Consider the following 27,939-nt stretch of genomic DNA (forward strand, 5'->3'; position numbering starts at 1 on the left):
CAGTCATTGCATCAGATTCAAGTGGGTGTGTAGATATCCATGTTAAATACTTTAACCCCATTCATGTCATGTTTAGCTTATTGTCAAATTTTAGCCACCTTCAGGTTGAGGTGACCTTTGAATCTCAATCTAATGGGGTCAACCTGAGAGTTACACAGCACATCCTCTTTTCGGTGTGTGTGTGTGTGTGTGTGTGTCTACATGCTGCTATATCGCCTCTCTGAAAGTAAAAGCATTATGAAAGCCTGGAGAGACGGTGGTGGGGGTGAGCACGGGGAGGTGCTGTGTCGTTTGAAAAGGCACTTGTTTATTGTTGGAGAGCGTGTATTTATTTCATGCCTCCACAGATTGTGGGTTAAGGGCAGAGCCGGCTCGGTCGGCGTAATTAGAGAGGTGGAAAGAGAGAGAGAGAGAGAGAAAAAGAGAGAGCTCTGCCACAGAGAGCTGCCTCGCTCAGATACTCTCTCTCTCTCTCTCTCTGTCACACACACACACACACACACACACACACACACACACACACACACACACACACTGAGCTGTTAAGTATTGGCACACAGGCAGGGACACCTGTCTAGTCTAGTTTAATTAGTCTGATATGCAACAGTGCATCACAAGGTATAATGGAGTCACACACAGCACATAGCGATGATGTTTGTATTTTTAACCTAAGCAACCCCTTGTTTCTTCCTCTTGGCCTCTCTCTTTCCTCTCCCCGTCGGCCTTGGAGATCCCTCTGATTTGGACCGGCTAATAGGGGGTCTGCTCTTCCTGTTCGGGTTTACAATTCAGGGAGGGACCACCATCTCGCCACCCAGTTGCACCAATTACATCTTCAAAAGCTTTTAACGGTTGTCCAAAAGTCTGAGACCACTTTCAAACTATGTAATTTTTTTCACTCTTTAGGAAATCAGAACACAAACTGTTTTTACGGTCTTGGTCAATGTTTCGGTTGCTACCTCCCCTGTCACGACTGTAATTCTTCATGCCTATGAATAACCCGTGTTGCCTTAAAAAAGGTACCCGCTGAGGTTTACTTAAACAACTGAAGTACAGTTTATCAACGCAACACGCAGAGGCCAAAAATTTCCATGTAGCTAAATTTGTCCTAAATCTTCCTGAAATGGCTCAGAACATAAATAAAAAAGTTTGGGACATGTAGAAAGGCCTTTGCAGGAACGTGAGCAGGATGAGGGTCGAGCACTGAAGTGACCTCAGCTGTGAACAGGACCTTTTCCCTCATTTTAAAAATCTGAATCTACACTGATGAGTTAAATCTATACCATAATGACACGTTAGACTGTAGTAACATAAACCTGGGCAGGGGTGGTAAAGGCATGTTCTCATAAGTCACGTTCACCATAGCTACGGTGAGGCTGGGCCTTTTTTAGAGTCAGTGGTTTGCGGCCATCTCAACAAGGAAATATCTACCCTGTGGTACAGGGAGCTTCTTTAAGACACTTGGAACTTGATGTTTGAAACTATTCTGGAAGCAGAGTCCTTCCTGTGGGTTACATTTACACACGTTTACCCCAAAGCTGCACGATTGTGTAAAGCCTTTTCAGCCTATCAGAGAAGAGCAGTGCGGAGAAGTCCAGAGTAAAACACAGGATTTGATTTTGATTAAATAAATATACAATACAAGATACAAGTGTGTTTGACGTCCTGGGATACTAAACATCTTGAAACATTCACTTATTTCATTTCAAGATGTCAGCCAACAAAAGCATTCATCCACAACTTAACAAAAAATATCAAAAGAAAGAAACAGAATGAGTCAAGTGTCCCATCGAGGGAGAGAACCTACGACTTTGATCATTTTAGATTTCACAGGACCATTGTTGGAGCATTATCTAATAAAACAGCTTTACATTGTAACGTGTGAATTAAGTCAAAACTCCTGTAAAAGCAAAAGAGTCCTTGAGTGAACGAGAGCACAAGAGAAGGGAGGGAGGGAGGCAGGGAGGGATATAGGGAGAAGGAGGGAGGAAGGGAGGATTGACTAAGGAGAGCATTTAGCAGGCACACTCCTTCACTCAGTCACTCTCCCCTAGGCAGTTACCTCGTCCACTGCAAACATCTGCTGCCAGCCAGGTGAGCTGACTTTCACTTTCACTTCTCCCAAAAGAATAACTAGAGTTTTATTTTTATCAGTTATTTGTATTTACTATGTTTATTTATTATTTAAAGACAAATGTATGTAACAGGTGTTTTAAGAGGTTTTTCGGCACATGTTGCTTTCCTCCTCTCCTCAAACTTGAATTCATTTTAAAAATCAGTTTGCTGTCAAACAAAGAATTCAAGCGTTTAGAAGAAATTTGAATTTAAAGTTTGTTTTTACACAGAATTAAGCAGTAAATAAAAAAAATAAAGTGCAAGGGTTTATGCAATAGAAGCTACTGTGATTTATTGACTTGCTGCAGCAGCCTTTTGTTTGTTTGTTCCTTTGTAATTTCATCCCCCACAGGGGAAAAATGAGATTTCTGTGTGTATATATATTTTGTGCTCACACTGAGTGTCGCCCTGCGGCCTGCAGTGTCATGGTGTATCAGCATCTGTCTCCACCGCTGCCCTCTAGTTTGGCTGCGACACTTGTTCGCCCCAACTTAAAACACTGCCTTCATGTTTCTGTCTGGTTAGTTTGCCTCGGGGGATGTTTATTCATGTGAATTGCATAACAAACTCGAGCGGTTGAAATTATATGCTGTGTCTCCAGTTGACATGAGAGATAAGTGGTTGATTTTAAGGGCTTCCAGTGCGTCATTGTGAAATTTATGTTGCACCAGTGACTGATACCAAAAGTGGGAATACAACACAAGTCAGCCATCCCTCTGCTTTTAATCTTTGTTTTCAGGACATTATTGATTTCTTGTGAACAGCACAGAGCACATCCGGATGTTTTCTGGTGCAGAGTAGACTACCTGAACTTTTTTGTCCAGAGGATGTCACCATTGTACCATGGCTGACTGTTGTGGACTCGCGTTAAAAGGAATTACTTTACTCTGGATGTGTTAAAAAATAATTACTTTCTCTTCAAGCATAATAGTTTTAGTCAAGGTTCACCTCCTGAATCTAGGCTGAAAACTAGGGGGGACCAAAAAATTAGGCTCTGGAATGAATTGCCAGAGGAAATAAGGCTGTAGTCTCAACTAAAAACATACTTTTTCAAAAGGTATATTCCTGAATTTGCTTGGTTTATTTCTTTTATTATATATATTACCATTATTATTTATGTACCTCTTTCTGTGTTTAACCATTGGTTTTCTTGTGGGCAGCACTTTGTACTCTGTGTTGAAAAGTACTAAAGTATTTATTATTAATTCATGTGATGTATTTAAAATGGATGTTAGATGTTTATCATTAAATTACTGTTGGCTTTAAATAGGCTGCTTGCTTGATTGGATAATTAATCAATTAATTGAGAAAACTGGTCACAAATAAATAATATAATTGTCTAATTAATAATTAATAGAATATACTAATAAACGTCTCTACCTGCAGGGCCCCTCCTCTCAGTCAGGATGGCCCACACCCTCTTCCTCAGCTTCTCCCTCCTCCTGCTCGCTCTGCTCTCCCTGTGCGGCCCTGCGCAAGCAGAGCCTCACCAGGCCACCTCGCCTCTGCGCAGGTCGCCACGTGCGCCTGCCGCCAAAGTGCGCCTGGCAGGCAACTTTGCTCGGGAGCCGCACGAGGGCCGTGTGGAAGTGCTGCACAACAACACGTGGGGCACTGTGTGTGACGACGAGGTGAACATCAAGCTGGCCAACGTGGTGTGCCAAGAACTGGGCTTCCAGAGCGGCATAACGTGGGCCCACAGCGCCAAGTACGGAGAAGGAGCGGGTGAGAGAGTACACTTCCTGTATCAAAATGACAAATAAACCAAATGTTACTAATGTAAGGTCAAAGGTCAATGTTAGATGTGACACATTTGTAATTAATGTACATTCTGGCTCACTAAATACCATAGAGCCACCACAGAATCATAAAGAAATTAATATTCAAAATTTGATATGGGATTTTCCATCAGCTGTACTTCATTATCCTGCGACAATGATATAATTACAGAGGCCGAGAAAATAAACTGAGTAGCATCCGAAAAGCCCATTAGCCAACTTAGCCAAGAAGGCTTATAGCTCCTAAGTCTTGTCTATTCACATGCAGAATCTGTTTATAGCGCTACTTCTCAGACTCTGGCTCCAAATGACATCAAAAGAAAGATGGTGCCTGTTACCTTCATTTTTTCAATGGGAGGAAGTTGGAACCCGTCGTCCATTTTTATATACAGTCTATGATTGGAACACAGCCATCCTCATAGTATTCATTTCACCTGTGCTTTTCCTGCTATGACAAGTGAAAATGTCTGCTCTGGAGGAGGCCCATCAGATTAACATAGTCATTTAACAGATTTAAGGCTTAGACGCAGCGGTAGGCATCCACACAGGACCATTTAATCTCCTCCCAAACTTCCATGCTTCAGCGTACGTGTCCCACAACTCATTAAGTGCACGGCTTCATGAAAAGACCACCAATTAAGACATCCAAAATAACTAACATCATAAAGTGACAAAGATAACTTGTAGTGGGATTGGAGTCTACATCTTGTTAAGGTCGCCTCACAGGCTGGCAGAGCAAATATATGGGCCGAAAAAGGGCATTTGTTCTAGAATAATGACAGCATTCACTCTGCCAGAGTTGTGCAACACTAGCTGTGGTTTATGGACATTCTTTACTGCTGCTTTTAAATCCAAATTAAAGAGAAGGTTGAGTGGATTTAAAGAGTAGGATCTACAGCACCCTGCTTTGTAATATACTGTGTATCTACTGCTAAACACGCCGCAAAGGTGCAACCCTAAATCAGCGTGCCAGTAAAAGTCAAGTGTTAGGTGTTTAGGAACTGATTCCAGCCCTTGTGCAGATGCGCTGCCCTGAATGTCTGTTGGACAATCAATAAAAAATTACAATGAATTGTTTATTCTTTCACAAGGCCCAATATGGATGGATAATGTTCGCTGTGAAGGCTCGGAGAAGTCCCTAAAGGACTGCAAACACAACGGCTGGGGTGTGAACGACTGTAAACACTCTGAAGATTTAGGGGTGGTGTGCACCCCCGAGCGTAGGCTGAACCAGACGGCCAGTAGAGGCTACACTGCAGCCATTAGGCCCAACGGCAGCCCCGCTCCTCAGTGGCAGGGACAAGTGACCACCCGCAGGCATCCAGGATACGGCTACTATGGAAACGGACATCCATATGAGGTCCCACGGTTCCAAAGACACCACCAGCACCAGGTACACCAGTTTACTTTTGATCTATCTCTGTGTTTTTCCTACACAGAAATTTAACAGTGGATGTGATGCGTTTCTCCCTCAAGGGTAAGGTGCGGATTGAGGAGGTCCGTCTTCGTCCCATCCTCATGGCTACCAAGAGGAAGAACCTGATCGTTGAGGGTGTGGTGGAAGTGAGGCATGCTGGGAGATGGAGGCAGGTCTGTGACCAGGGTTGGAGTCTCAACAGCAGCCGGGTTGTGTGCGGGATGCTTGGCTTTCCAGAGGCTACGCAATACAACGTTAGAACATACAAGTGAGTGTGAATTTCTCCTGCTGTTGTTTTTATGAAGTGGAGGTATTGAATTACAAACCATTCGGCCCTTGACCGTATTTTCCGAATGAAAGCATGCTCTGCCATTCAACCCCTTGTTAAATGAATAACAGTGGCATCCAGTTAAGAGCCTGGTTGAATAAAGGCATTTTGTTTGCCTTATCTTCTTCACCCAGCTACTTCTCCTCCGTGTCCCCCTTTACTCCCCCTCCCCTCCTCATCCTCAGGATGATGATAAAGGGATCCCTGTCCCCTCTCCGCTGCCCTTCCTCTCCTCCTCTCTCTAGGCAAATCAACTCTCCTCACCTCATTGCCTCTTTCTCACTCTCGTTCCCCGTGTCTCTTCGATGCTATCTTCAGGTTGCAGGTCTCAGACAAACAGCCCCACTTTCATTTTTTTTTTGTCCAATACCGAGGTGTAATATCAGCTGGTGATTGTACTTTAACTGTCCCATCAATACCATGTATGCGACAGTTAGCTATTGGAGAGTGGGATGAGGATCTGTGTGAAGCGACCGGTTTTGTTGGCCTGAGGCTTGAGCTCTGCATCTCTTCACATTTATTCTAAAAGCCTGTGGCATGCTGTGTCACATAATTACAAAACCTTTCTGAATAAAACATCCGCACATTAGGAAATGTGATTAAAACCAGGGAATAATCTATGTAAGTGTCCATTAGCCCTAGTTTCTGTACTTGTGGCACATTCTTTGATACTCAGTGCTACAGACATATTTCAGTTCAGAATACATTTTGATAGTTTAAAAATTCTTTTGCTTCTTTTCCAAGAGTAAGATGAGAAGACACTACTCTGACGCCTGTATGGTAAATATGTAGCTGCATGGAACCAGTGGCAGTTTGCTTACTTTAGCATAAAGCCTGGAAATAAGCCTGATAGGTTGATATTGTCACCTTTGGATGTAGTCTAGTTTCTGGACTAAGCCAGCTGCTAGTTCCAGCTGCAGCACTGAGAAATATGGGGGTCACTCTTTTCATCTAACTCTTGACAGGAAACCAAATAAAAATATTTTTCACAATGTGAAACCTTTACCTTTTTAAAGGTGTTGAGGTTCGATATGTCCAGCACGTACAGTTGGCCTCCACGTACAAACAGTGACACATAATACATTGTACTTAGGTGTCTTCTTTTACCGCTCTGACACAAACCTACATTTCCTCTCCTTTTTACTGCAAAAGAAAAAAGAAAGAAAAACATTGACAGTGGTTTTGGGAAGGCTCTGCTCATACACCACAGGAAGGACCACACATTAGCAGAGAATTACTCCATTGCTATTATGAGAATGAATAGTGTCGGAACATTCGCTGTCCTCAGTGGAAGGGGAACCCAGTTGGATGTTGTTCCTCCTTGAGCACCGCCGGCCATAGGTGATTCACAGTTCAGCTATTCCTTCCCTCTCTTGGCCTGAGTTCCTCTGACTCAACTGAGGACAGACCGCAACATCTGCTCTGTACTCTAGGTGCTAGAATCCTTGTGCTACTGAAGCGCTGTAACCGCTGAGGGGGTAAATTATTTGTTTTATAGACTTTTCTAACTTTTTAATGACTTTACAAACTGCCCCCGTCAGAGCACACACACTCACTTAAAGTATTTCTGCATTGCCCTTGAGTTAAGCTATCTCCATTGAACTGGATGTTATTGGGAACATGGTGAAGCTATAACTGGATTCTATTGTTGGAGGAGGACATCATCGAGCATCATATCTTCAGCAATAAACGGTCCTCAGAGTGAGCTGTTGTTGAACAGCCTGGCCCGACTCTACACAGACTGCACTGGATCATTTATTAGAACAAGGTTTCCTGCATTGCAGGGGTGTGACCCTTCTTATGCCTCGCTTTGATTTTCAATAACAGTGCAGGAGCAGGAGAAACAGTTAAGTGACAAGTTGGATGGGTAGATTTGGAATACTACAACACAGACTGTATATAAAGATGGACGACACATCTCCATCTTGTACATTAGGTGCCAGAGTCTGTGCAGTAGCTATCGGGGGATGGAGCCACGGTAGCAAAGTCCCACTGATACACTACACCAATCGCAAGTCAATCTTAGCCATCAATCATGACATCTTACCCCATTTTTATAGCATTGAATAACAAATTATAACCAAACTTACCAGAAAAATTAACAATTGAAAATACATCAGTAAGATAACATAAAACTAGAAGGACAATGAGTAGAGCGCATACTGCCACAAAGGTCCAACAGATTCAGTCAAGCTGCACCAAAGTTGACAAACTCATAAATATCAGTCCCCTAAATAATTTTTTTATCAGATCTATGGATATTCCCCCGGAGATCTAATCACCAAAATCTAATGGATTCTACCCTGACCCATACTGTATCCTTCAACCAAGTTTCTTAGTAATACGTTCAGTTGTTAAGGTGTAATTCTGCTCACAAACAAACATACAAACCAATCAAACCAACAGACAGGGTGAAAACATAATATCTTTGGTGGAGAAAATGACAGAAATTATCTTAGAGACATTTTTTTTTTTTTTATGTGTACCATGACTTTTTAGTTTTGTCCATGCCTCATCTATTAACACGGAGGAGGAAAGGTTTTTGAACTATACTGCAGTCAATCACCAGGTGGTGATCGAGACACTTTGGCTTCACTTCCTGGCAGCTGTCCTGTCGTCCATCTTTATACACAGTCTATGCTGCATCACAAGAGATTTGGCTGCTCACCATGAAGAGAGAGAGGGCTGCTGCAGCCCGAAGGCCTTGGCGTGACGCCTGCAGGGTTGTGACGGTTGTGATTTGATACTCTTGGTTTGACCGCCCCGAGAGTGACCTTTTGTTTTGCTGACGCCTAAACCACGATGATGTGTTTGTTTCCAAATCCGTACCTGTTTTTGTTCTCCACAGACGCAAATCAGTTCTCTCTCACTACATGTTTTGACCCCAGACTGGACAGACGGTGTACACATGCCACAATCCACTTCAGTTATTTTACAGCTTTTGGTTTGCAAAGTCAGGATAAAGTGGCATGTTTATTTAAACTGACATTAACAACCAGAGGAGAATTTGAAAAACAGCTCATTCTGAATCAGCTGTGGAATTATGGGTACTTGAAGGTTTAAAGGTGAACAAAATCATGGGGTGTGTCCGAAATCCCCCACTCACTCACTATTATCTACTTCATGATATAGTGAATTCAATATAGAGAACTGTATTGTGCGCTAATCACTTTCGCTACTCTGTGCATTTTCTCTGACTGTAATGACGTCATTGACACAGGATTACGACGTACAACTCTGGAAAATCCCACAGTAAATTTAAAATGTTTATTTAACACTTAGTATTAATACTTTAATGTAAAACATGAATGACCATCTTTAACTTAAGAAATAAACTTGTTTCCCTCAGTTTGTGCTGCGATGCCGTCGTATTTACATTTATAAGACAGGTCGGCTGTTTCTGTTGCCCTTGGTCCTCTCGTCTCTCCACCATGAGTGCAATGCATGTTGGTACATATTGCTCGGTTAGTGAACATCGGTTGTACACTATTTTTCATGATGCATTATGGAAAACTTCAGAAAAGATTCAGACACCACTACAAAATGACGAACTCACTAGGTAGTGATCAGTGAGTGCTTTCGGACACAGAAACAACATAATGTTCAGTTTTCATGTAACATCCTCCACTTTTGCCAAAACAGCTCAGGATTGTGTTGCACGGTTTCACCACATTTAGCCAGAGACACTCCCCCATGTTCCTCCACCTTGGTCCAAGTCTCTCAGTCCATTCTTAGAAATCCCAGATCATGCCATGTCTCTGGGCTCCCCATGTCTCTTGGATGAGACTCTAAAGATGCTGTAATAACAGGTTGGTCAGGACCAAGGCTCTCCAGGGTTTCTGCTGAGAGTGAAAAAACACCCCCAATTATAGCCGTGAGAGAGTATAAGACAGAATTAGTGCACAGGGAGGAAGAGGATAAGAGGCGAAAGAGGCGATGGAGAGAGAGAGAGGGCGAGAACAGGAGCAGCAGTCAGACAAGCCCGATTTTTGCTTGCTCTGGTGAAATATGTCCAATTACAGCAGCAGTTTGCAGCGTGGCCCCGCTGTGTCAGCAGCTGTCTGTCTTCCTCTGTCACCGTAGTGATTTGGGGACTTAACCTGGCATTTTATGTTTAATTATGTTTCAGCTGAAATCTTCCTGTGATGAGGGTATCATTTCCAGGCTTTTGGGTGACATTTTGTGTGACCAAGTCTGGTTTTCCTGTCTGATGTCTGTGTGATCTTCCCCAGTGACCTTCTCTCTAATTTATTCCCAAATCTTGTAATTTCTATATGCATGCCAGTGGCCATTTTTGTGGTTTGGAACAGACTGTGGAAGCCAGCATTAAAACTGAGTTGAAGAGATTTTTATCAGTTCACTCGGGTCTTCTTATGAATATTTAGCAACTATTCAACAGATCCTTTTCATAGATACTCAAAGTAAAATAAAATGATTTCATATAAGCTTAAGTATGCTTTTAATGAGGAAATAATCTATTATATGCACCTTTAATTTAATGAAAAATATAATTTCAAATATAATCATTTGTTTAGGACCCTTAGTAAAGAATATACAAGGATTATACAAATTTTTATTGCAACAAATACCAATGTTTTTGAAACGACCAGTTTATAATACAAGATTATATTAAAATAATTGTTTGAAAAAAAAATAATGATGTTATACTGATAAGATTCTGATAGCATCCAAAAAATGTTTTCTGCTGCAGGAAGCTATTGTTCATCACAGTTTACAGTAAACAAGCTCTCCTTGTGGCAAAAATACCTCAAAGTACAGCTCTGTTTGTGCAAATGGGAAGAATTGCTGATATATACATACAACGGATCACATTTTCCATAAATTATAAAATCTTGAGAGTTTATGTCTGCAATGGTAATTATATTTAATATCTGCACCCTGATTTTTAGAGAATTATTCAAGCATTTAAAACATGACTTTTTTTAACATTAAAAGAAGAAGAACTAGAAGTACCACCAGTTAACAGAGAGAGTGCGATGAAACACAAACAGTGGTGTGATGCTTGTCTTCTAACAGCGTGTGGGACTCCCTGACTCAAGCCTCTGTTCTCTTGGCTCCACAACAAGTGCAGGATTCAGTGTTTGGCTAAGCACGGCTGATGAATGCTACGCAGCAGCAAAACAAATTCTGAGGCTGACTATTCACTGCATCAGCATGAATCCTCTCATACTGTTCACACCACAGTTACTACCTCTGATATGGTAATAGTCATGTAGACTTTGTAACTTAGAGAAGGATCTATGTATACATGAAGGGATTTTATATGTTACTGAGGCGAGATTTATGCATTTTATTGTTATTTAATAAAGTTCAACGGTAAGATGCAGCTCTGTGATTGAGTCAAATGAAATAGCTGAAGGTATCATTTATAAATCTACTGGTTGGTCTGAGGTGAGGTCACAAACAAGTGTGTGTGTGTGTGTGTGTGTGTGTGTGTGTGTGTGTGTGTGTGTGTGTGTGTGTGTGTGTGTGTGTGTGTGTGTGTGTGTCTGTTTGTTTGTCTATCCCCCGATGACATGCCCCTCCAGAACCACATGGTAGACACATTTAAGAAATTTTACAAGACACTGTAAAAAATAGCATTAAATTCTATACAATGTGTCAGAGGCAGTTTACTTTTCTCTGCCTCATCTTGTCAAACGTTTGATATAACTTTAAAGACTAGCAGGCAATAAGGCTGTTTGAGCTACTGAGATTTCATTCACACATGTTCCTAATTTAAACACTCAGTGTATTTGTGTTGCAAATGGGCCTAAGAAATGACCTTAAAGTCTATTTGAAAATAGCATCTGCAGTTTGTACAAAGATTGCTGGAATGAAAGTGTACTCCTTTTCTAAAACTCAGTCACATAAAGTTTTTTTTCATGCCAAATACTAATATTTTGAGGAGAGGTCTCTTCTGGTCCACTGACTGCTCGCAGCATCAGCAAACAAGTCATTACCTGATGTTGGAAAGTGTACACTCAGCAGCCCGTGACTTCACACAACCGTCCACATCACATCACCTCAATAACAATGCTGCTCTTGATTCCAACACTGAGGACCAGTTTGTTTTCAATGTTCCCTGCTTTAACGTAATGGGAACGTGGAGAGCTTGTGTCAGAAATACAAATATTGACCTGTCTCTGCTTTCATACATGGAGCATGTTTTAATGATTATTTCTTCACTGTAGCCAAAAAATGCAGAAAACCATTAGAGCATTTCTCACCTGTGAAGTACAAATACTCAGTAATTATTTGATTTAAGAATACTTCGTTCAATACATTATTCACATTTCGTCTAAGATGCTCACAAATCTTTTCTTGATTTAACTCGTGTTTAGTCTATTGTTTTAATATCTTATTAATATGATAGAGGTTTAAGTAACAAAATGGCCTTCAGAGGGGAACTTATTACTTTTATACTTTTTTGAGTATGTTTCAGAGCCTGTACTTTTCTACTTTTACTTGAGTGAAGAGGTTGAATCAGTACTTATACATTTACTCATTTCTAACACTAGTATCAGTACTTCTACTTGAGCAAGGAATGTGTGTACTTTTGCCACCACAGCCTGTGATACCACCGCTCCACACAGAGATGTGTGTGTGTGTGTGTGTGTGTGTGTGTGTGTGTGTGTGTGTGTAGTAATAAATGTGAATGTTAGTGCATGCTCTTTGCAGCGGATGTCCTGGCACGATCTGGTACATCTGCTCTGCGTGTCTGCCAAGAGAACAGAAGGCTTTCCTCTCCGTCGCTCTCTCGAGTCAGCCAGACGACTCTGTGCATGAACGTCTATTTTGTTCTGGCATTTTCTCTCAGACGCACCGCGCAGCGGCTTGCCAGAGTTTTTGTTTGTACACTGTGCTTGGTCAAACCCTGTTTTCCCAGAAATGTTGTACATCACTGATGTTGAATGTTGTGATTTTTTTGGGACTATTCGTGTCTTTGAAGGTTAACAACATAGTTCAAAAAATATCTTGTGGTTTTTTATTTTTAAATCCTTTTATAGTACTTACATCCTGTCGTTATGTAGAAATATCTTTTATATTGCAACAAGCAATGAAAACTATTATTTACAAAGGCTCTTTGTTACTTTATTTAATATAAAGGTGGCCAATGTGGTGAAAGTTGCTCAGCACATTCCTGTTTGAACACTTATCCTTATGTTGGTGGTTACAGGAAGTGCTGTTGCCCTATGGCTCAGGAACATATGATACACTGTCCATTTACCCTAAACATAAACACAGTAAATAGCAAGCAGCCCACATTCCAGATGGAAATATATTCTGCTGAAGCTGTAAAGAAAGAAAGACAGACAGAAAACTACCGGAAGGAAACAAGAGCAGTGCATTCTTCCTACAGCTATACCAATTCATTCTGGTTTATATAAAGAAGTTATGTTTGGAGCGGCATGATTCATTTTTTTAGATAAACAACGTCTGAGCTGTATTTTAAGCCAGTAAGTGTGTTTGTGCTACTACTCACTGGGGCAGGTTCCATATAAAAAAGCAGATGTGACAGTATATTTTACAGTCTCTACCTTTTTCTATAGAAATCATTCTCCCAGCTCACCTCACAGTGATTTGCGTGTGTCTCGGTATCTTTGCAAATACACAGACTCGATAAAACTAACATCTATCTCTGTTCTTTAATTCTCTTACAGGAAAATATGGGATACCAAGGTGGCAGATCCTTCAACGAGGTAATAAAATGTTTTGCGGCCTCATTTGACCGTTTTATAACTGTGAGATACTGGCACACATGTATAGTTAAACTTTATTCAAAAGCCTTAAAAATCTATTTTCTCATTCAGCTTCTTACTGAGAGTGATGAGATCCTACATGAGCAAAAACAATCAGAGTTTAGCAAAATTAGAATCGAACTGTGATGAAGGTTTTGAGGTATTTTCTTTGTTTTACCAGCAAAGATCTAATCAACCCAAACCCACTCAGTCCTGATGAGGTAGATTAGCTGAGTTATGAGTGTTAGATTTTACCGAACACCAAGCAATGATGTGTTTTTACTCACAATTTGATTGTTGCTAATTAAAGTTAAGGACGGTAATATTTCTGGCATTATTGAGCAATAGTTCTATAATTCAGCATGATGATAAATCAATTGATCGGAGGGAAAACTAGACCTCTGCACTTCCTCTAGACTCTGTCTCCAGCCATTGGAAAATCCTACAGGAACGGTCACTGTTCCAGCATCGGTAACAACTGCCAAACCAAACAAAAAAAAACAGAGACAAAAAGTCTAAAAGGGAGACAGACATTTAACGCGATAAAACACACATGGGTCATCTGTAGCCTGCGTGTATGAAGTGCATGTATCTGCCCGTGCTCGTCTGGTGGGAGGGGCTCAGGACAGAGAGACTCCATTAAAAAACATTAGTCGTAGCAAGTCGTAGCATTAGCAAAGCATAGCAATAGTATTCATTTATGCTATTTAAAAATACTTAAACAAGGGGACCTTAAGTATATATATCCAAGACCTACTTTCTATTTTTTCCAGATTGAGCGTCATGGCAAAGAAGAAGGGATTCTGGGTAGAAAAGGTTCACTGTCTTGGTACCGAGAACACCTTATCTGAGTGTCATGCTCAGCTGTCAATCCCCCGTAGTCCCAGTCCTTGTAAGAACGGCAGACATGCAGTCGTCAAGTGTGTCCCTGGACCCCAGTTTGCTCGCATCTCCTCAGGACGACCCCAGGCCCCTTATCCGGTTGTGGTAAGATTATCAAAGTTGGGCCTACACAAGCACAACACAGTACAGTGTGTTAAAAGTTAAAAGTACAGAGTTATTAACTGAGTTATTTTCCCTTTGCTGCCCTGCACAGCCGGTGCGTCTGAAGGCGGGCCCCAGGCTGGGCGAGGGTCGCGTGGAGGTACTCCGGGAGGGTAAATGGGGGACGATCGTGGACCATATGTGGGAGCGCACTGCAGCCAGTGTGGTGTGCAGAGAACTGGGCTTTGGTTCGGCCAAGGACGCCCTGCAAGGAGCTTTCATGGGCCAAGGTGAGAGACAGAGATGCAACTCAATCTGGAAATTCTGAAAAGCTCCACGTTTTATCTTGTTGTTTTGAGTCTGCGGTTTGGATGTTTGAATGTGTTTATCGTGCGTCTCAGTTTTCTAGAGGCAGGGAGACTTTCCCAGTCGTTTGCTTCTCTCAGACACCACACCTGTCTGCCCCGATCTGATATGGACTCGCGTGTAACTCTTTCGATGTGTGTCACCTTGTGAAGCTGCAAATGTGTTGATTCCAGTATCTCCCACTGTGATTAGTCCTGTGCCAGGACTACCAGCTGCACTAACACCACGCACATGTGCACACAAACACACTCACACACAAAGTGTAATACTATAAGCCGTGATGATTTATATGGTGGTTTGGTAACTTAAGCCACAGACATAATCTCACAAGCTTCAAGCGAGCTTTTCATTCACCCACTGAGTGCTGCGGTCTTTTTCTTTCAATTTCAAATTTCCAGCTTTTGGTGACGCACAGATTCAGTCTGTTTCCAGCTGCACCAGTAGCGTCCCCACCCTGTCGAGATGTGAGAACGGCTTCCCCATGCCTCCGGCCAGAGTGTAGTCTCTAATCGTGCTGATCGAGATGAAATGTGGGAGGACCGTCTGCTGATTTAGCTGCTCAGTTGATCATACATAGGATATTTTTGTGTGTATTGGATTAGCTTCTATTTCCTGTTCTAGTTCCTCTCTACTTGTTTTTTTCTGCAGGTGAGGTCAGTCATGCTACCTTTCTTTTTGATGAGTCCAACAGAATTAACATCTAGTTTAAGGACTTCACACCCATTCACGTCTGTTTTCAATCAGCTCATTCAGTCGTTGGATCAGGGTTCAGGTTCATTGTGGATCCAACCGCCTGAGTCTGACGTGTATAATTGTCAGGAGAAGCCAAGAAGCGTTCAATTTTCTACCTAGAATAGTTTTTTTGCCGGATGGAACCACAAAGCAGCAGTTTCATGATTGTGTGTGTGTGTGTGTGTGTGTGTGTGTGTGTGTGTGTTTGTGTGTGTGTGTGTCTGAGTGGACTACATGTATATAATAAAATCAGTCTCAGAATTATAACATTTAGATGTGGCTCTGTAGTTTTGGTTTGGTTTGACAAATGGCAGGTTTACCCTCCTCTTTTCCTGTCTCACCCCTGGAAATGCAGGTTTCCTATACCATGTGTCCTGACTGGGTGATTCACTCATACGCTCACTTGGGGCCCTGTTCTTGTTACTGTGCAGACAGTGCTCTGAACACTTGATATCCTCTTGCCCTTGAAATTGGGTGAATTTAAATGAAGTTGCACAGATGAAATATTTTTGTGAAAATTCTCCAACCAACAGATGCATTTGAATTTGCTTTAAAAAGTTGAATGTGGTTGCTATGGTTCTCATTGATCTCTTGCATATTTGCAAGAAAAAGTTTTGGGAAGATGATAGAAATGGAGTTATAGCTGGATAATATAAACATTGTTGTGTCTGGTTGATCTGGTAACATTCTGTTCTGTAGCGCCAACTATAGGGGGATGACTTGGAACAGGTTGTGTCCATGTGGTGAGAGATCTGCAAGGGTTCTTCTCTGCCTGTTTCTTGACTTATGATGCAATATGTGAGGTGCAGTCATTGACGCAGAGGGAGAACTGAGCTCTCTTGACTGGTCAGGTTGTATTCTTGACATTTTTTACTGAGCAGTTACTGCTTCTATCACATATGAGAAATTATACAACTATTTACAAAGTGAAATACAGTAGAATTATGACTGAACTTATGTCAGATTGATGCAATCTTACTGCATCACAAAAGTATTTTGTTTTATATTAATAATCACACCCACTGATCAATGTTCACCTTATCCAGGCCTGTTTGCACTTTACACTGATGCACATGCATGAACCAAAATAGCAGGTGCACTTAGAGATGCCCATGATTTTTGTATTTGCACGATTAAAATAGGGCCCTGACTAAACTTCACATACATGTAGATACAAACTCTTTTCTCTCATACACTCAGCCATCGCAGGATGAACAGACTTCAAAGTCATCTCACAGCTTCTTTTTCTATAACACGAGTCTGTTCGACATTTTACTGGGACATATAATTTTCCATGTGCTCTGAAGGCCACATAAACACAGGCTTATATGTCGCTGGAAAAGGCCCAAATTAGACTCTTTGATGGTGCCAACCCTCACTGAGAAAGACGTTCTGAAAGAGGGGATTGTTTAAAGTGTTGATTTGTGCCAATGTGTAATTTGCGTGTTCATAGTTTATCGTTTAATTCTGTTTAAAATCATTGTTTGAATCACTATTTTTCTTTTTGGATTAGATTGTCACTCAGGTACATGCTTTCTGTTAGCATATAAGGAAAAAACTGGATTTCTGTTTAATCTTTTAGGCAGCGGTCTCTCTAACAGCAGGACCTGACAGGAGAGAGTTGAATTATTTATGATTAGCGAATGTGATAAGGGTGGTAGACAGTCTGCCAGTCAGAGACTCTGACTTTGAATGTGGTCTCACTAATCAGATTTGTTGCACATATACACTTTCCTGTTTAAGCTTGTAACTACTTAACCAGTTTTAAAAAGAAACATTATTTTGATGCTGGTTGGTTTCTGCCATTAAAATAAAAAACCCAGGGGCAGACGCCTCTATTTACAAACTCAACATGATTTAGTAATCTGCTGAGGAGGAGATCTAACTGATGACAGAACATTTTTGTAAGAGGCGTAGAAAGAGACGTTGCATGGAAAGAAAAACACGACACACACTATATTAATGTGCCTAAAAGAGAGTGTAATTTCAGAGAGGAAAAGAACAGGGTTTCCCTTGTAACCACTAACCAACTATTTGTGCTATTCTCAACAAGAATGTGACCGACTTTACTCTGTTTCCATCCCTTAAGAAGAATTTTGTAATCTGACCAAATGATCTGTGGCATCTGCCAATTCAAATTACATGTGGATCAAGCTCAACCTATTTCTTGTAAAGACTAAATTTAAGACGCTGCATTTACATCGCACATCGTTATTGCTCTCATAGTTGTATTTGATGTCGCCCTTAGATTTTTTTTTTATGTTCAATCGTTTGGGAAATTGATGTTCAGGGAGAATCAAAGGGAAATATTCAAATCTTTGCTCAGACTCCATCTGCCAATGCTCCCATCATCACCATCAGTGTGTTAAATTACAGGGACAATGTTTTTATTTCCTTGCTTGACCCAAATTGTTATTTCATTGTGTAATTTTGTGTAAAGCACATAGAAATACAGTGCACTATACATACATTAGATACTGAAACACCCTGAATGTGTGTGTGTTTCAGTGCATGTAAAGTGTGTGTATTTTTGTGTGTGTGTGTGGCCATTTTTTCTTGGAATTTATTTCAGGCTTTTGTGGATTTCCCAAACGAAGGTTTAAATACAACGTGTCACCGTTCATTTTGAGCATCCCTCCACCGGGCCCCATGTTTGTCTGGATAACTTAAACAGTGGGAGTTTGGATCTAGGTTGCGGCCTCCGCCATGCAGATAGAGGCAGAAGCGGTTTAGATGTGTCATTTTCATATGTATGAACCCACACATGGTGACCAGCATGGGAGCAGGCCTTCAATCTACCAAAACCAACACAGAGACAGATTGGGTTAGGCTGCAGTTTGGTCTACACCATTTCAATCAACTTCCTCTTCACTCATCTTTGTTGGGTTTTCTCTCTGTCCCCCGGCCATTGTGGTTTTGGTTTTGTTTATTTCAATACTGCCAAATTTCTAGCTTTGCAGTTTGCGTCTTTTGTTTTAAGAAAACATTGCAGCCATAGTTTGTTCTGTGTTTTCTCACACCGCCATCATTATGGCTGCAGCTGTTTGCTGCTGTTTTTTCCCCACTCTAATCTTGTTCGTTGTTGTTCAGAAATTATCTGGTTGTAAACAACAAACCCAAACTAGTTAACGTCTCTTATTTTGTTGATGCAGATTTGGCCTTATTTGTTCACTCAGGCTGGTGGACTACACACAGTGTTGTCGCTGTTGTTGTTGTTGTGCCAAAAGCAACAGAATGGTGGTAATGAGGTGTGACAGATGCCCAGAGTAGATACTGGTGCTGCTGTTTGGCTTGAAGGAGCATTTTGTCATGACAGATAGGAACTTTTCATTGTTGGATTGACGTGGAGTGGAGAAAGATCATTTGAGTGAAAGGAATACAAAGCCCTTACTTGTATGTGTGTGTGTGTTTCACTGTGTGATAAAGTCTACCAATGACATTATAGATACAGTGGGTGGCCTCCCATTCTTTCCCTGCATATTTTTGCCACCATTGTCTTGCAGTCTACCACATCCCCTCCTCCTCTTTCAGGTACCGGACCGATTCATATGAACAGTGTCCAGTGTATGGGCTCAGAACGCTCCATCCTAGACTGCTACTTCCAGGAAGTCCAGCCATGGACGTTCAAACATAGCCAGGATGCCTCAGTACGTTGCAACATCCCTAAGACTGGCATAGAGAACACGGTATGGACACTGCGTCATCACAAGTCATCCACATAAAATGTGTCAGAGATATTGCATCATCCATTTAATCCCTTTGATGTAATGGCTTTCTAGGTGCGGCTTGCTGGTGGTAGACTCCCATCAGAGGGCCGTGTGGAGGTGTTGATGGAGGTTGGTGGACGCAAGCGCTGGGGCTCCGTTTGTAGTGAGAACTGGGGCATCAACGAGGCCATGGTGGTGTGCAGACAGCTCGGCCTGGGCTTTGCTGCCAGTGCTCATCAGGTAACAACCCCCCAAACAACAAAACATCTATAACCGACAGCGTGACAGCGGGCGCTCCCACCTCCAAACCAATTAGTGTAATTTTGAGAATGTCAAAATGATTTGTTCGGAGGCATCAATCCTCCAAGATTTGTCAAGATCCCATCAGCAGTGTCTGAGTTATTGATTCAAGAAAAAACAAACAGATGTTTAAACAAATCAACACGCAGAGACCAATCCATAGTCCCAGCCCCTATATGACAAAGAGCGACGGTACCACTCACTGATAGAAAACCAAACAAACTTTCTATTTCGCATTTGCTTTGACAGGACACCTGGTACTGGACCGGTGACCCAAATGCAGCTGAGTTGATCCTCAGTGGAACTCACTGTGTGGGCACAGAACTTTCAATTCAGCATTGTCGTCGCAACAACCATGTCCACTGTCCCCGCGGAGGTGGTGCTAAGGCTGCCGGGGTCAGCTGTTCGGAAAGTAAGTCAAACATTTGTCTTTAAGCTTCCCAACTTCTCCACTGGTTCTGTTTTAATCCTAACATAACCTCTCACATCTGACCTGCTTCAGCGGCACCTGATCTTGTTCTGGATGCCCAGCTGGTCCAGGAGACAGCCTACTTGGAAGACAGACCTCTCCACCTGCTGACCTGTGCCAACGAGGAGAACTGTCTGTCCTCGTCTGCTGCCAGGATGAACTGGCCTTATGGACACCGACGCCTTCTACGCTTCTCTTCTCGCATTATGAACCTGGGTCGGTCTGATTTCCGACCCAAAGCTACAAGAGAGAGCTGGACATGGCACCAGTGTCACAGGTATACCATCACAGAAGAGTTTATAGAGGTTGCTGGTTGCTTGGTTTGGCCTCTGCGATGAAAACAGCCATTTAAATAATTGCTCTATGTGAGATGGTGCAGTTACCCGTGTGGTGTTTTTGATAGAGCTGTGGTTTAGAATGTCCTGGATACAGGTGAGCTGTGGTTTTTAGTCAAAAATATTCTGACAAACACCTGTTCTTGACATAGCCCCTTCCACTTTGGGTAATTTGAGTTATGTTTAATTTAATTGCATTCAATTGCTACCAGGAACGAAAACACGTTACAACTGTGCTCATGTTGATTTGACGAGGGGTTCTGCACCTAGCATGCAACATGGGCATTAAACATAAGGATCTTTGTCTGTCACGTGGCCACAGTAGCATTTTATCCATTCATTTTTAAAGGATGACATATTGTCCTCAAGTCTACTCCAAACACATTCCTCTCTGCTTCTCAGTTTATTCCACAGTTAGTTTGTTTCTTGTCAGATGACGACAGCACTTTCAGGCCTGTCGTCATGAGAGAAGAAGGAGTCATTTGAAGCCCCACAGTGTTGGCTGTGTGAGATGTGTCATCTCTCCAGATTCATTAGCCGCCCCGCAGCACGTGTCCATGGAAATGACGGTTGAGCCGATCCAGTCACCACAGGTTTGGGTGTGATACAAAGGACAGGGTGGCCCAAGCACAGTCAGGTCCGCCCCAGTTTGTTGTAACAACACATCAGAGCCATGCATGTGTGTTTCAAAGCCCTCCATTCACTCAGCATGAGTGCACTGCGCAAACCGAGCTGCCGCTAAAACAAGCCTCTGAGAGAGGTGTTGCGGTGACACCCACGCTCGCGTTCAAGCAGTGAGGTCATGAGGCTAAAAGCCATAGGGAGCCAGTGTTCAGTTAGTGTAAATGCACACACTCACAGACATACACACAAACACACACACACTGACTTTACCCTCTTTCGTCCCAGGCACTACCACAGCATCGAGGTGTTCACACATTATGACCTGCTGACTCTGAATGGCACGAGGGTTGCAGAGGGACACAAGGCCAGTTTCTGTCTGGAGGACACGTATTGCCCCGATGGTAACGTTAACCACTATTCATTAGTCCCAGTAAAGTACTCCTTCCTATTAGTGACAGGAAATTAACATCAGTATTCCAGCTCCAGCCATCTAGAGTTTTACTTTGTGGTTAATGTATTAGATCGCAGCTGTTGTTGTTTGTTCATTCTCCATTTACTTGTTATATTATGGATGAAATAGCTCATATGAAAAAGCAGCGCTCACGTGTCGTCTAGCATAATTCAGGAAGCTCTTAAAAATAACTGGGAAGTTAAATGAGCTCTGATGTTGTGATTGATAATGTTGCTGGTTTGTGTGTGTGTGTTAGGAATCCAGAAGCGGTTCTCTTGCTATAACATGGGTGACCAGGGCATTTCAGTGGGCTGCTGGGATACCTATCGCCACGACATCGACTGTCAGTGGATTGATGTGACGGATGTACGGCCTGGAGACTACATCTTTCAGGTCAGAAGTCATTTTATGTCACTTATTTCCCCTTTTATGTAGTTTGGATAAATCTTTCAATTAACAAATGTCATTAACTTTGTGTTTAAAGGAATAATTTGGCATTTTCTTTCTGTTGGGCCTCCCATGTCTGATCTGTGTCCTTCTGTTTTACATGCATGGCACCTCTTTTTTCCTGAGTTATTTGTATTTTTCCATTATGTGAAATGTCATCAACATGCCCATTAGCTTTCTCACATTCAGACATTTTTTGAATAGTGCACTAGGGGGCTGAAAGGAAATGTTCCACAAAATGTCCAGACAGCAGCTGGTCTAAAAGTAGTCTAACACAACCTCTCGTAAAAACCATAATATGACATCTGAACATTTGTGTTTTTGTACAGGTTACAGCAAACAAGTTGTTGTATGCTCATTAATTAGCTTAAGAGGTGCTGTTTGGTATTCATACTGAGCTAAGCTAACTTTTTCTCTGTGTTTCCTGTATTTCTGCTAAGCTAACTGGCTTCTGGATAGTCTTAAATTTAGCATACAGGTGTGAGAGGTATAAATCTTCTTATCTAACTCGCAAGAAACATATGTCCAAAAATGTTTAACGTGTTTCCTATGAGATTTTAGTTTGTGAGAAAGAAGTTCACTGGCTCTTAAGTTAAACCTCCTCACGGCCATTCGCCGCCTCAGTCATTCCTGGGGTGAATCAGTCGAGCCACTGCGGCTACTAGATTAAAACACATCAAGGACTCCGTCTCCCATAATGTATTTCCTGCTACATACCCACCATAGTATGCAGCAGTCCTCAGATGTTAGCATGCTGCCAATTATACCCGAGCTGTTTTAGAATTTCACTACCCAGTTTGTCTGAGAGATCACACTCAGTCTTAGTAATTACACTCCTCATACTCTTTATTGAAGATAGATTTATTTAATTTACTCGTAATAGATGTGACACACACATATAAACACAAAGTGCAGCGTGGATGTATTTTAAGCTTGTCGAGCAGGGTGTAATTATAAAGTGGTACATTGCTACAGGACAATGTGGAGGCGGAAAAACGGGATGAATGATAGAGGAGGGCAGAAATGGTGTTTAGATAAACGAGAGGAAGAAATTGGACGAGGTGCTGGAGGTAAAAAGGTCAGGGTCATCTGAGGCAAGCAGGGAGTTCATGTGGGCTACAGCACTGGAAAAATACAAACAGCTTTTAGAGCAGCTCTCCTCCTCTCTGCTGTGTTATTTCATTTATCTAGTAAAGTGCAGATGATGCCTGACTTTTCTGATCCTGGGCTTTACGCATAGATTCTGCAGGCCTACCCTTGAACCACCCAGTGCTAATGAAACACACCAATTACCCAAATTAACTATTGCCTCCCTTTAGTCAAGCAGCACCAAGTCAACCCCCCCTTCCATTAGAAACGGCTAATTTGCCACTGAGGAATTCCTCCTGCCCTGTTTTTATTTTTATTGCCACTTTCTCACTGAGCGGCACATTCTGCCAGTGAACCAGCCCCCTGCTAAGGCCCCATACACTCGGCTTCCACACTGTAATTTACCCACAAAAATTAAAAGACAGTTTTGTGCATTCACTCACTTCTTTTCAAAATGTTTTCCTCTCTTTTTTTTAGTGGAGCTTGCGTTCCTTCTCCCTGTAGCTGTTTGTAACCTGTACTTAAAGAGGGTGTAGCAGTTTACAGAGCAGCTATTAGAGTAAATGACTTCTCAGTATTATGACCAGGCCAGATTAAGAGAACGGTTGTATCAGCAGTTATAGCGCTGCTCTTCAAATGACAGACTATTAGTACAGTGTATGGCTGCTCTGAAAATAAGACAGATTTCAGACATAAAAATGTATGCATGCATAACTAGTCTATTGCAGCAGACTTCAATTCAGTCCTTATTATTGCATACCTACGTTAGTGTGAGGAGCTGGGGGGCACATTGTGGTATAACCACAACCTTGTGTAACTTCTAACGCTGCCAGTTATCATGTTTTATGTGGGATGAAGTATCTTTGTTACATGTTTATATATAAGTTATAAAATATTTAACAATGGCTTTTCCTTAAAGATCAACCAGTATGATTTGTGCTTTGCATAACACATGGTAAAGGTGTTTTACCACCATGTTATTCAGCCCATATGCTCAGCTACCAAGTGTGCATCCTTCCAGTGTTGAGTTCAGAGAGAAAGCACTGTATTGAGTATTTATCTTGAAAAATAGGAATACTGTATGGAAAACTCATCCAGCATTTTATAGATGAGAGAGGGTTCGACTATAAACACAATCCCAGCCATGAGCGCTGTTTAATAGTGGGCGCTCTCAACATTTTACATCCAACTGGTCTTTATATCAAACGGATTTCTCAGCGTGTATAGAGGAGACCTATTCACAGTTTGCCTGTGAGCGGCTGAAGATACAGTATGTTAAACAACAGTAGATATTAAACAACAAAGTGATGCATTCTCCACGTTTCCTAATAAATTTGTCACATGAAATGCACAAGTGCAAGTAACAAGGTCTGAAACATCTTCCTGTAGTGATGAATCAGCCTCAGTATGATTGGACTGTTTTGCAGGTGGAAGTCAACCCTTCGATGGACATGGCTGAGTCTGACTTTATGAATAACGTCATGAGATGTCGGTGCAAATACGACGGCCACAGAGCTTACATGTATGGATGTCATGCAGGTGAGGACAGAAAACTGATTTCCTCCTTCTCACATATTAATATCTCCCCTCTTTTGTCACTGGCTATGTTTACATAGACAACAATATTCCAATATGAACCCCGGAATAAGCAATTATCAAATCAAAACGTGGAAGATTCCGACCTTGTCTCATCATGTAGACAAATACATCTATGTCCCTCTATTGAATCCTATTGGAGTTTTCACAGCATTTTGCAACATCAACATACAACAGTTGCCAACTCTCAATGACAGAAAGAAAAGGAATGAAAAATGATACATGTCATATTGGTGTCCATGTAAATGTGGTTACTGATATGTTTCCCCCCCCTCACAGGTGATGCATACAGTGCGGAGATTGAAGACCTGTTTGAGCACCAGAGGCAAATCACCAACAACTTTGTGTAGTCCATCCGCGGGGCTCAGTACAGAGGCCTTCCAGCGGGGCCTGGAGACTACTCAGGGTGGGCTGAGGTCAATGGGCCCTTGCCCTTGGGACCTTAGCACCCAAAGTAACAGAGAACACGCAAAAATGGTGCCTGTTCACCTCCTTGGCAGACTTGGATATAAACAAATATTCATAAGAGCATCATATCACAGCAGCTACCATCGCCGAGAATCAACTCAAACAGCCATTGACAAACAGAGTGGGACAGGGGCCACATGGCTCCACGTGTTTTTTACTCTAGTTATGTAAGAAGCTATAGGATATTGTTTAAACTATACTGATTTTTGTGACAGTGGACTACTAGTAACTTAAGTTAGTTATTCAAAAATTATACGCATGAAAGACCTTAATGTTGTTATAACTAATCTGTCACAAAGACAATGGATGACGTCATTACACAAAAGAAGAAAATCTGGCTTTTTTGTAATTTGTTTACCCAAATTCTTTACTTATTTGATCACTTGTAACTGCTCTTACATTATTTCAATGTTGAAAAATATTACTGTATGGTCCTATATAAACCTCACTACATTTCAGGTGAACAGTGTTGTACGATGCATTCTGGGTAGTTCTCTTTTACAGTAGGTATTTTATTTTTGCTTTGATTTGAACAAAATCATCGTTTTTGTAGAAGTGTAGTCACGCTTCTCATCTAGAGTAGATAAAGAGGTCAAAGGATTTTTATGGAACAAAGCACTTTATCTTTTAAACATCAGTATTCCAGTTTTGGCTCCACATTGTTTTCATTCGCTTCCAAATTAACTTTTTAAGGTGTTCATCAAAGAAAAATACTTTTTTGAAAAATAAGAAAGTAAAATATAAGGTCTGTGTTTTCATATTTCTCAAAGTTTTCATATTCAATGTACTATTTATGCTGTATCTTTATTTATTCATGGAGTTCACGCTCATGGAGTTCACGCTCACACAGCATGCTCAGAAACGAGTTTGTTATTTTGCATTTTATTAACCGTACTGGATATTTTTTTGTTTTTATTACATAATTAACCAGGGTAAAAAAAGTAATTTTAAACAGCAGCTCCAGGATATAGTATTGTTCCCATGATGCAGATGAGAATTTTCATCTAATTCTTATTTTAGTGATTAAAACAAATATAAGTGTGCAGATTTTTCGCTCGCAGCCTCTCAGAAGGGAGGGGGAAACCTTGCTGACAAAACCACAGTATTGTGGTAGGCAGGCAGGCTGGGGTTTGAGAGCATATAAAAAGCCTTTTAATTACGTCTGTTTGGGTTAGACTTAAGGTTACGGTTAAGGTTAGGGCTATAGCATGTGTTTTATAAAGAAATACTATAGAATTGTTACATGTGGAATTGCATAAGGAAAGAATATGGATTTCTATCTTAACTACTACAACTGATTTCAAGAGAGATTCTGAGAGTTTTAGGCCATGATGGAAAGAAAGGATGAGAAAGTTAAGACAGAAAGAAAGACAAGGATAAAGTTTGGAGAAAGACTTATGCAGACGCGCAGTTTTTTTTACAACCAGCGCTGCCTTTTTGTAGGCAGCCATATACGTCGACCACAAGCTGGCATTTTCAGCTCCCCAACGAGAACAACATGTTTGTGTGCGAGAAAAAATAAACTCCTCAGTTCACACTTCAACACAGTAAACAGTGGCGTTATTTTTGAACTAAAGCTCTGCTGGACTGTATCTCTCTACATTTTCTTTGCAGAATAAGTCAGGGTTTTTTTCACACCACACCAAACCATGATGCAAGTCCATTTTCTTTACTGCGTGGAACTTGCGTTATGTTGTTTTACACCATTAATGTGTTTGATATGTTACACTTATTGTCTCAGTGGATAAACCTGATAAGACGATGTCCAGTTTCCAAGACGCTCATAAAGACTTGTGTCTACTTAATTAATTTCTTTAGCAGATTCATTTCCTCCTCATTGGCTTTTATAATTTTGAGTTGTAGCTTTTTAAAAATGACAGTCAGCCCTGTTACTAAAGACTGTCGCTTTAAATGTCAGTAGATAGACCTGAAAGTCTGAAACAAGTGTTTGCTGATAAACCTTTTTGTGTTCGGTTCATGTTAAGATATTACCATGGTCTCTTCTGTGTGTTATTTAATGTTATGTGACCTTCCATAGCTTCAGTTGGTTCATACTCACCACTCACCAAACATCTCTCATTACTGTATTTTGTTCATTGTTTTCCATGGCCAGTTACGCTTTTATCTTGTCTTAAAAACACTGAGAGTGTGTGCTAAACGTGGTGCTAATCAACAACTATATTCATAGAAAGCTGTGCTCTCAGGGACTTTGACCTCATCTAAAGAGTAAACATTATATTTCATGTGATGTGATTTTAGCTGTGATGCATGACAGCCAACGATCGGGGAGCCTTTTTTTGTTCTTGTCAGCAGTTTTATCAAAAATAATCTGTGCCCATGTTTATTTTGTAGTTTAAAGAAAATTAAGGAATGACAGTGATAAGCTTTGTTAGGTGTTTCTATTGAGGAAAGGTCTGGATATTGAGGACACACACTGGCTGAGTCAGAAGCAAATTTCAGTTAAAGAACAGATTACAATGCATTCATTCATCATTACTGTGAATCAATAAAAGTTCATCACATACCAAGCTGTCGTCTGCTTCCTGCCTCCTTCTTGCTGTTAATTCATGATGCTGCAGAATATTTCTTGTTGGGAATTATATGTTTTTTTTAACTAAATCAAGAAGAGAGTGGATCCATCGATCCATTATCTGTGCAACTTATCCCTTGAGGGTCGCACAGGGAGCTAGAGCCAATCCCAGCTGACATTGGGTGAGAGATGGGGTGGACAGGTCACCAGCGTATCACAGGGCCAACATATACAAAGATAAATGATTATCCAATTAATCTAACCTTAATCAACATGTCTTTGGACTGTGGGAAAAAGCCGGAGAACCCAGAGAAAACCCAGACACGGGGAGAACATACAACTCCACTCAGAACGGTCCCAGCCTGGAATTCGAACTGCGAACCCTTGTGCTGTGAGGCGACAGTGCTGATGTGATGATGTTTAATGTAATATTCTCCTACAACCTGCCCTGGTACGTGTGG

General features: G+C 41.4%; 1 protein-coding gene and 1 long non-coding RNA gene across 2 annotated transcripts in view; one reads left to right on the plus strand and one right to left on the minus strand.

The window, feature by feature from the left end:
- The first annotated feature begins 1,965 nt into the window (after positions 1-1,965).
- Positions 1,966-27,481, plus strand: loxl4 (lysyl oxidase-like 4). The gene is made up of 15 exons (XM_020086836.2): positions 1,966-2,094; positions 3,502-3,840; positions 4,985-5,286; positions 5,370-5,578; positions 13,303-13,341; positions 14,154-14,367; positions 14,477-14,654; positions 18,994-19,148; positions 19,242-19,409; positions 19,719-19,881; positions 19,972-20,215; positions 21,183-21,298; positions 21,605-21,741; positions 24,312-24,423; positions 24,760-27,481. The coding sequence occupies exons 2-15, from the start codon at positions 3,522-3,524 to the stop codon at positions 24,828-24,830; spliced, it is 2,427 nt and encodes an 808-aa protein (XP_019942395.2). The 5' UTR covers positions 1,966-2,094; positions 3,502-3,521; the 3' UTR covers positions 24,831-27,481.
- Positions 3,703-27,939, minus strand: part of LOC109629244 (uncharacterized) — a 47,232-nt gene continuing 22,995 nt past the window's right edge. Inside the window, exon 4 of the long non-coding RNA XR_002202696.2 lies at positions 3,703-3,857. This is a non-coding gene — a long non-coding RNA (uncharacterized lncRNA). The remainder of the gene's footprint in view (positions 3,858-27,939) is intronic.

The sequence above is a fragment of the Paralichthys olivaceus genome, chromosome 14, assembly GCF_024713975.1.
Source record: "Paralichthys olivaceus isolate ysfri-2021 chromosome 14, ASM2471397v2, whole genome shotgun sequence".
Lineage (NCBI taxonomy): Eukaryota > Metazoa > Chordata > Actinopteri > Pleuronectiformes > Paralichthyidae > Paralichthys > Paralichthys olivaceus.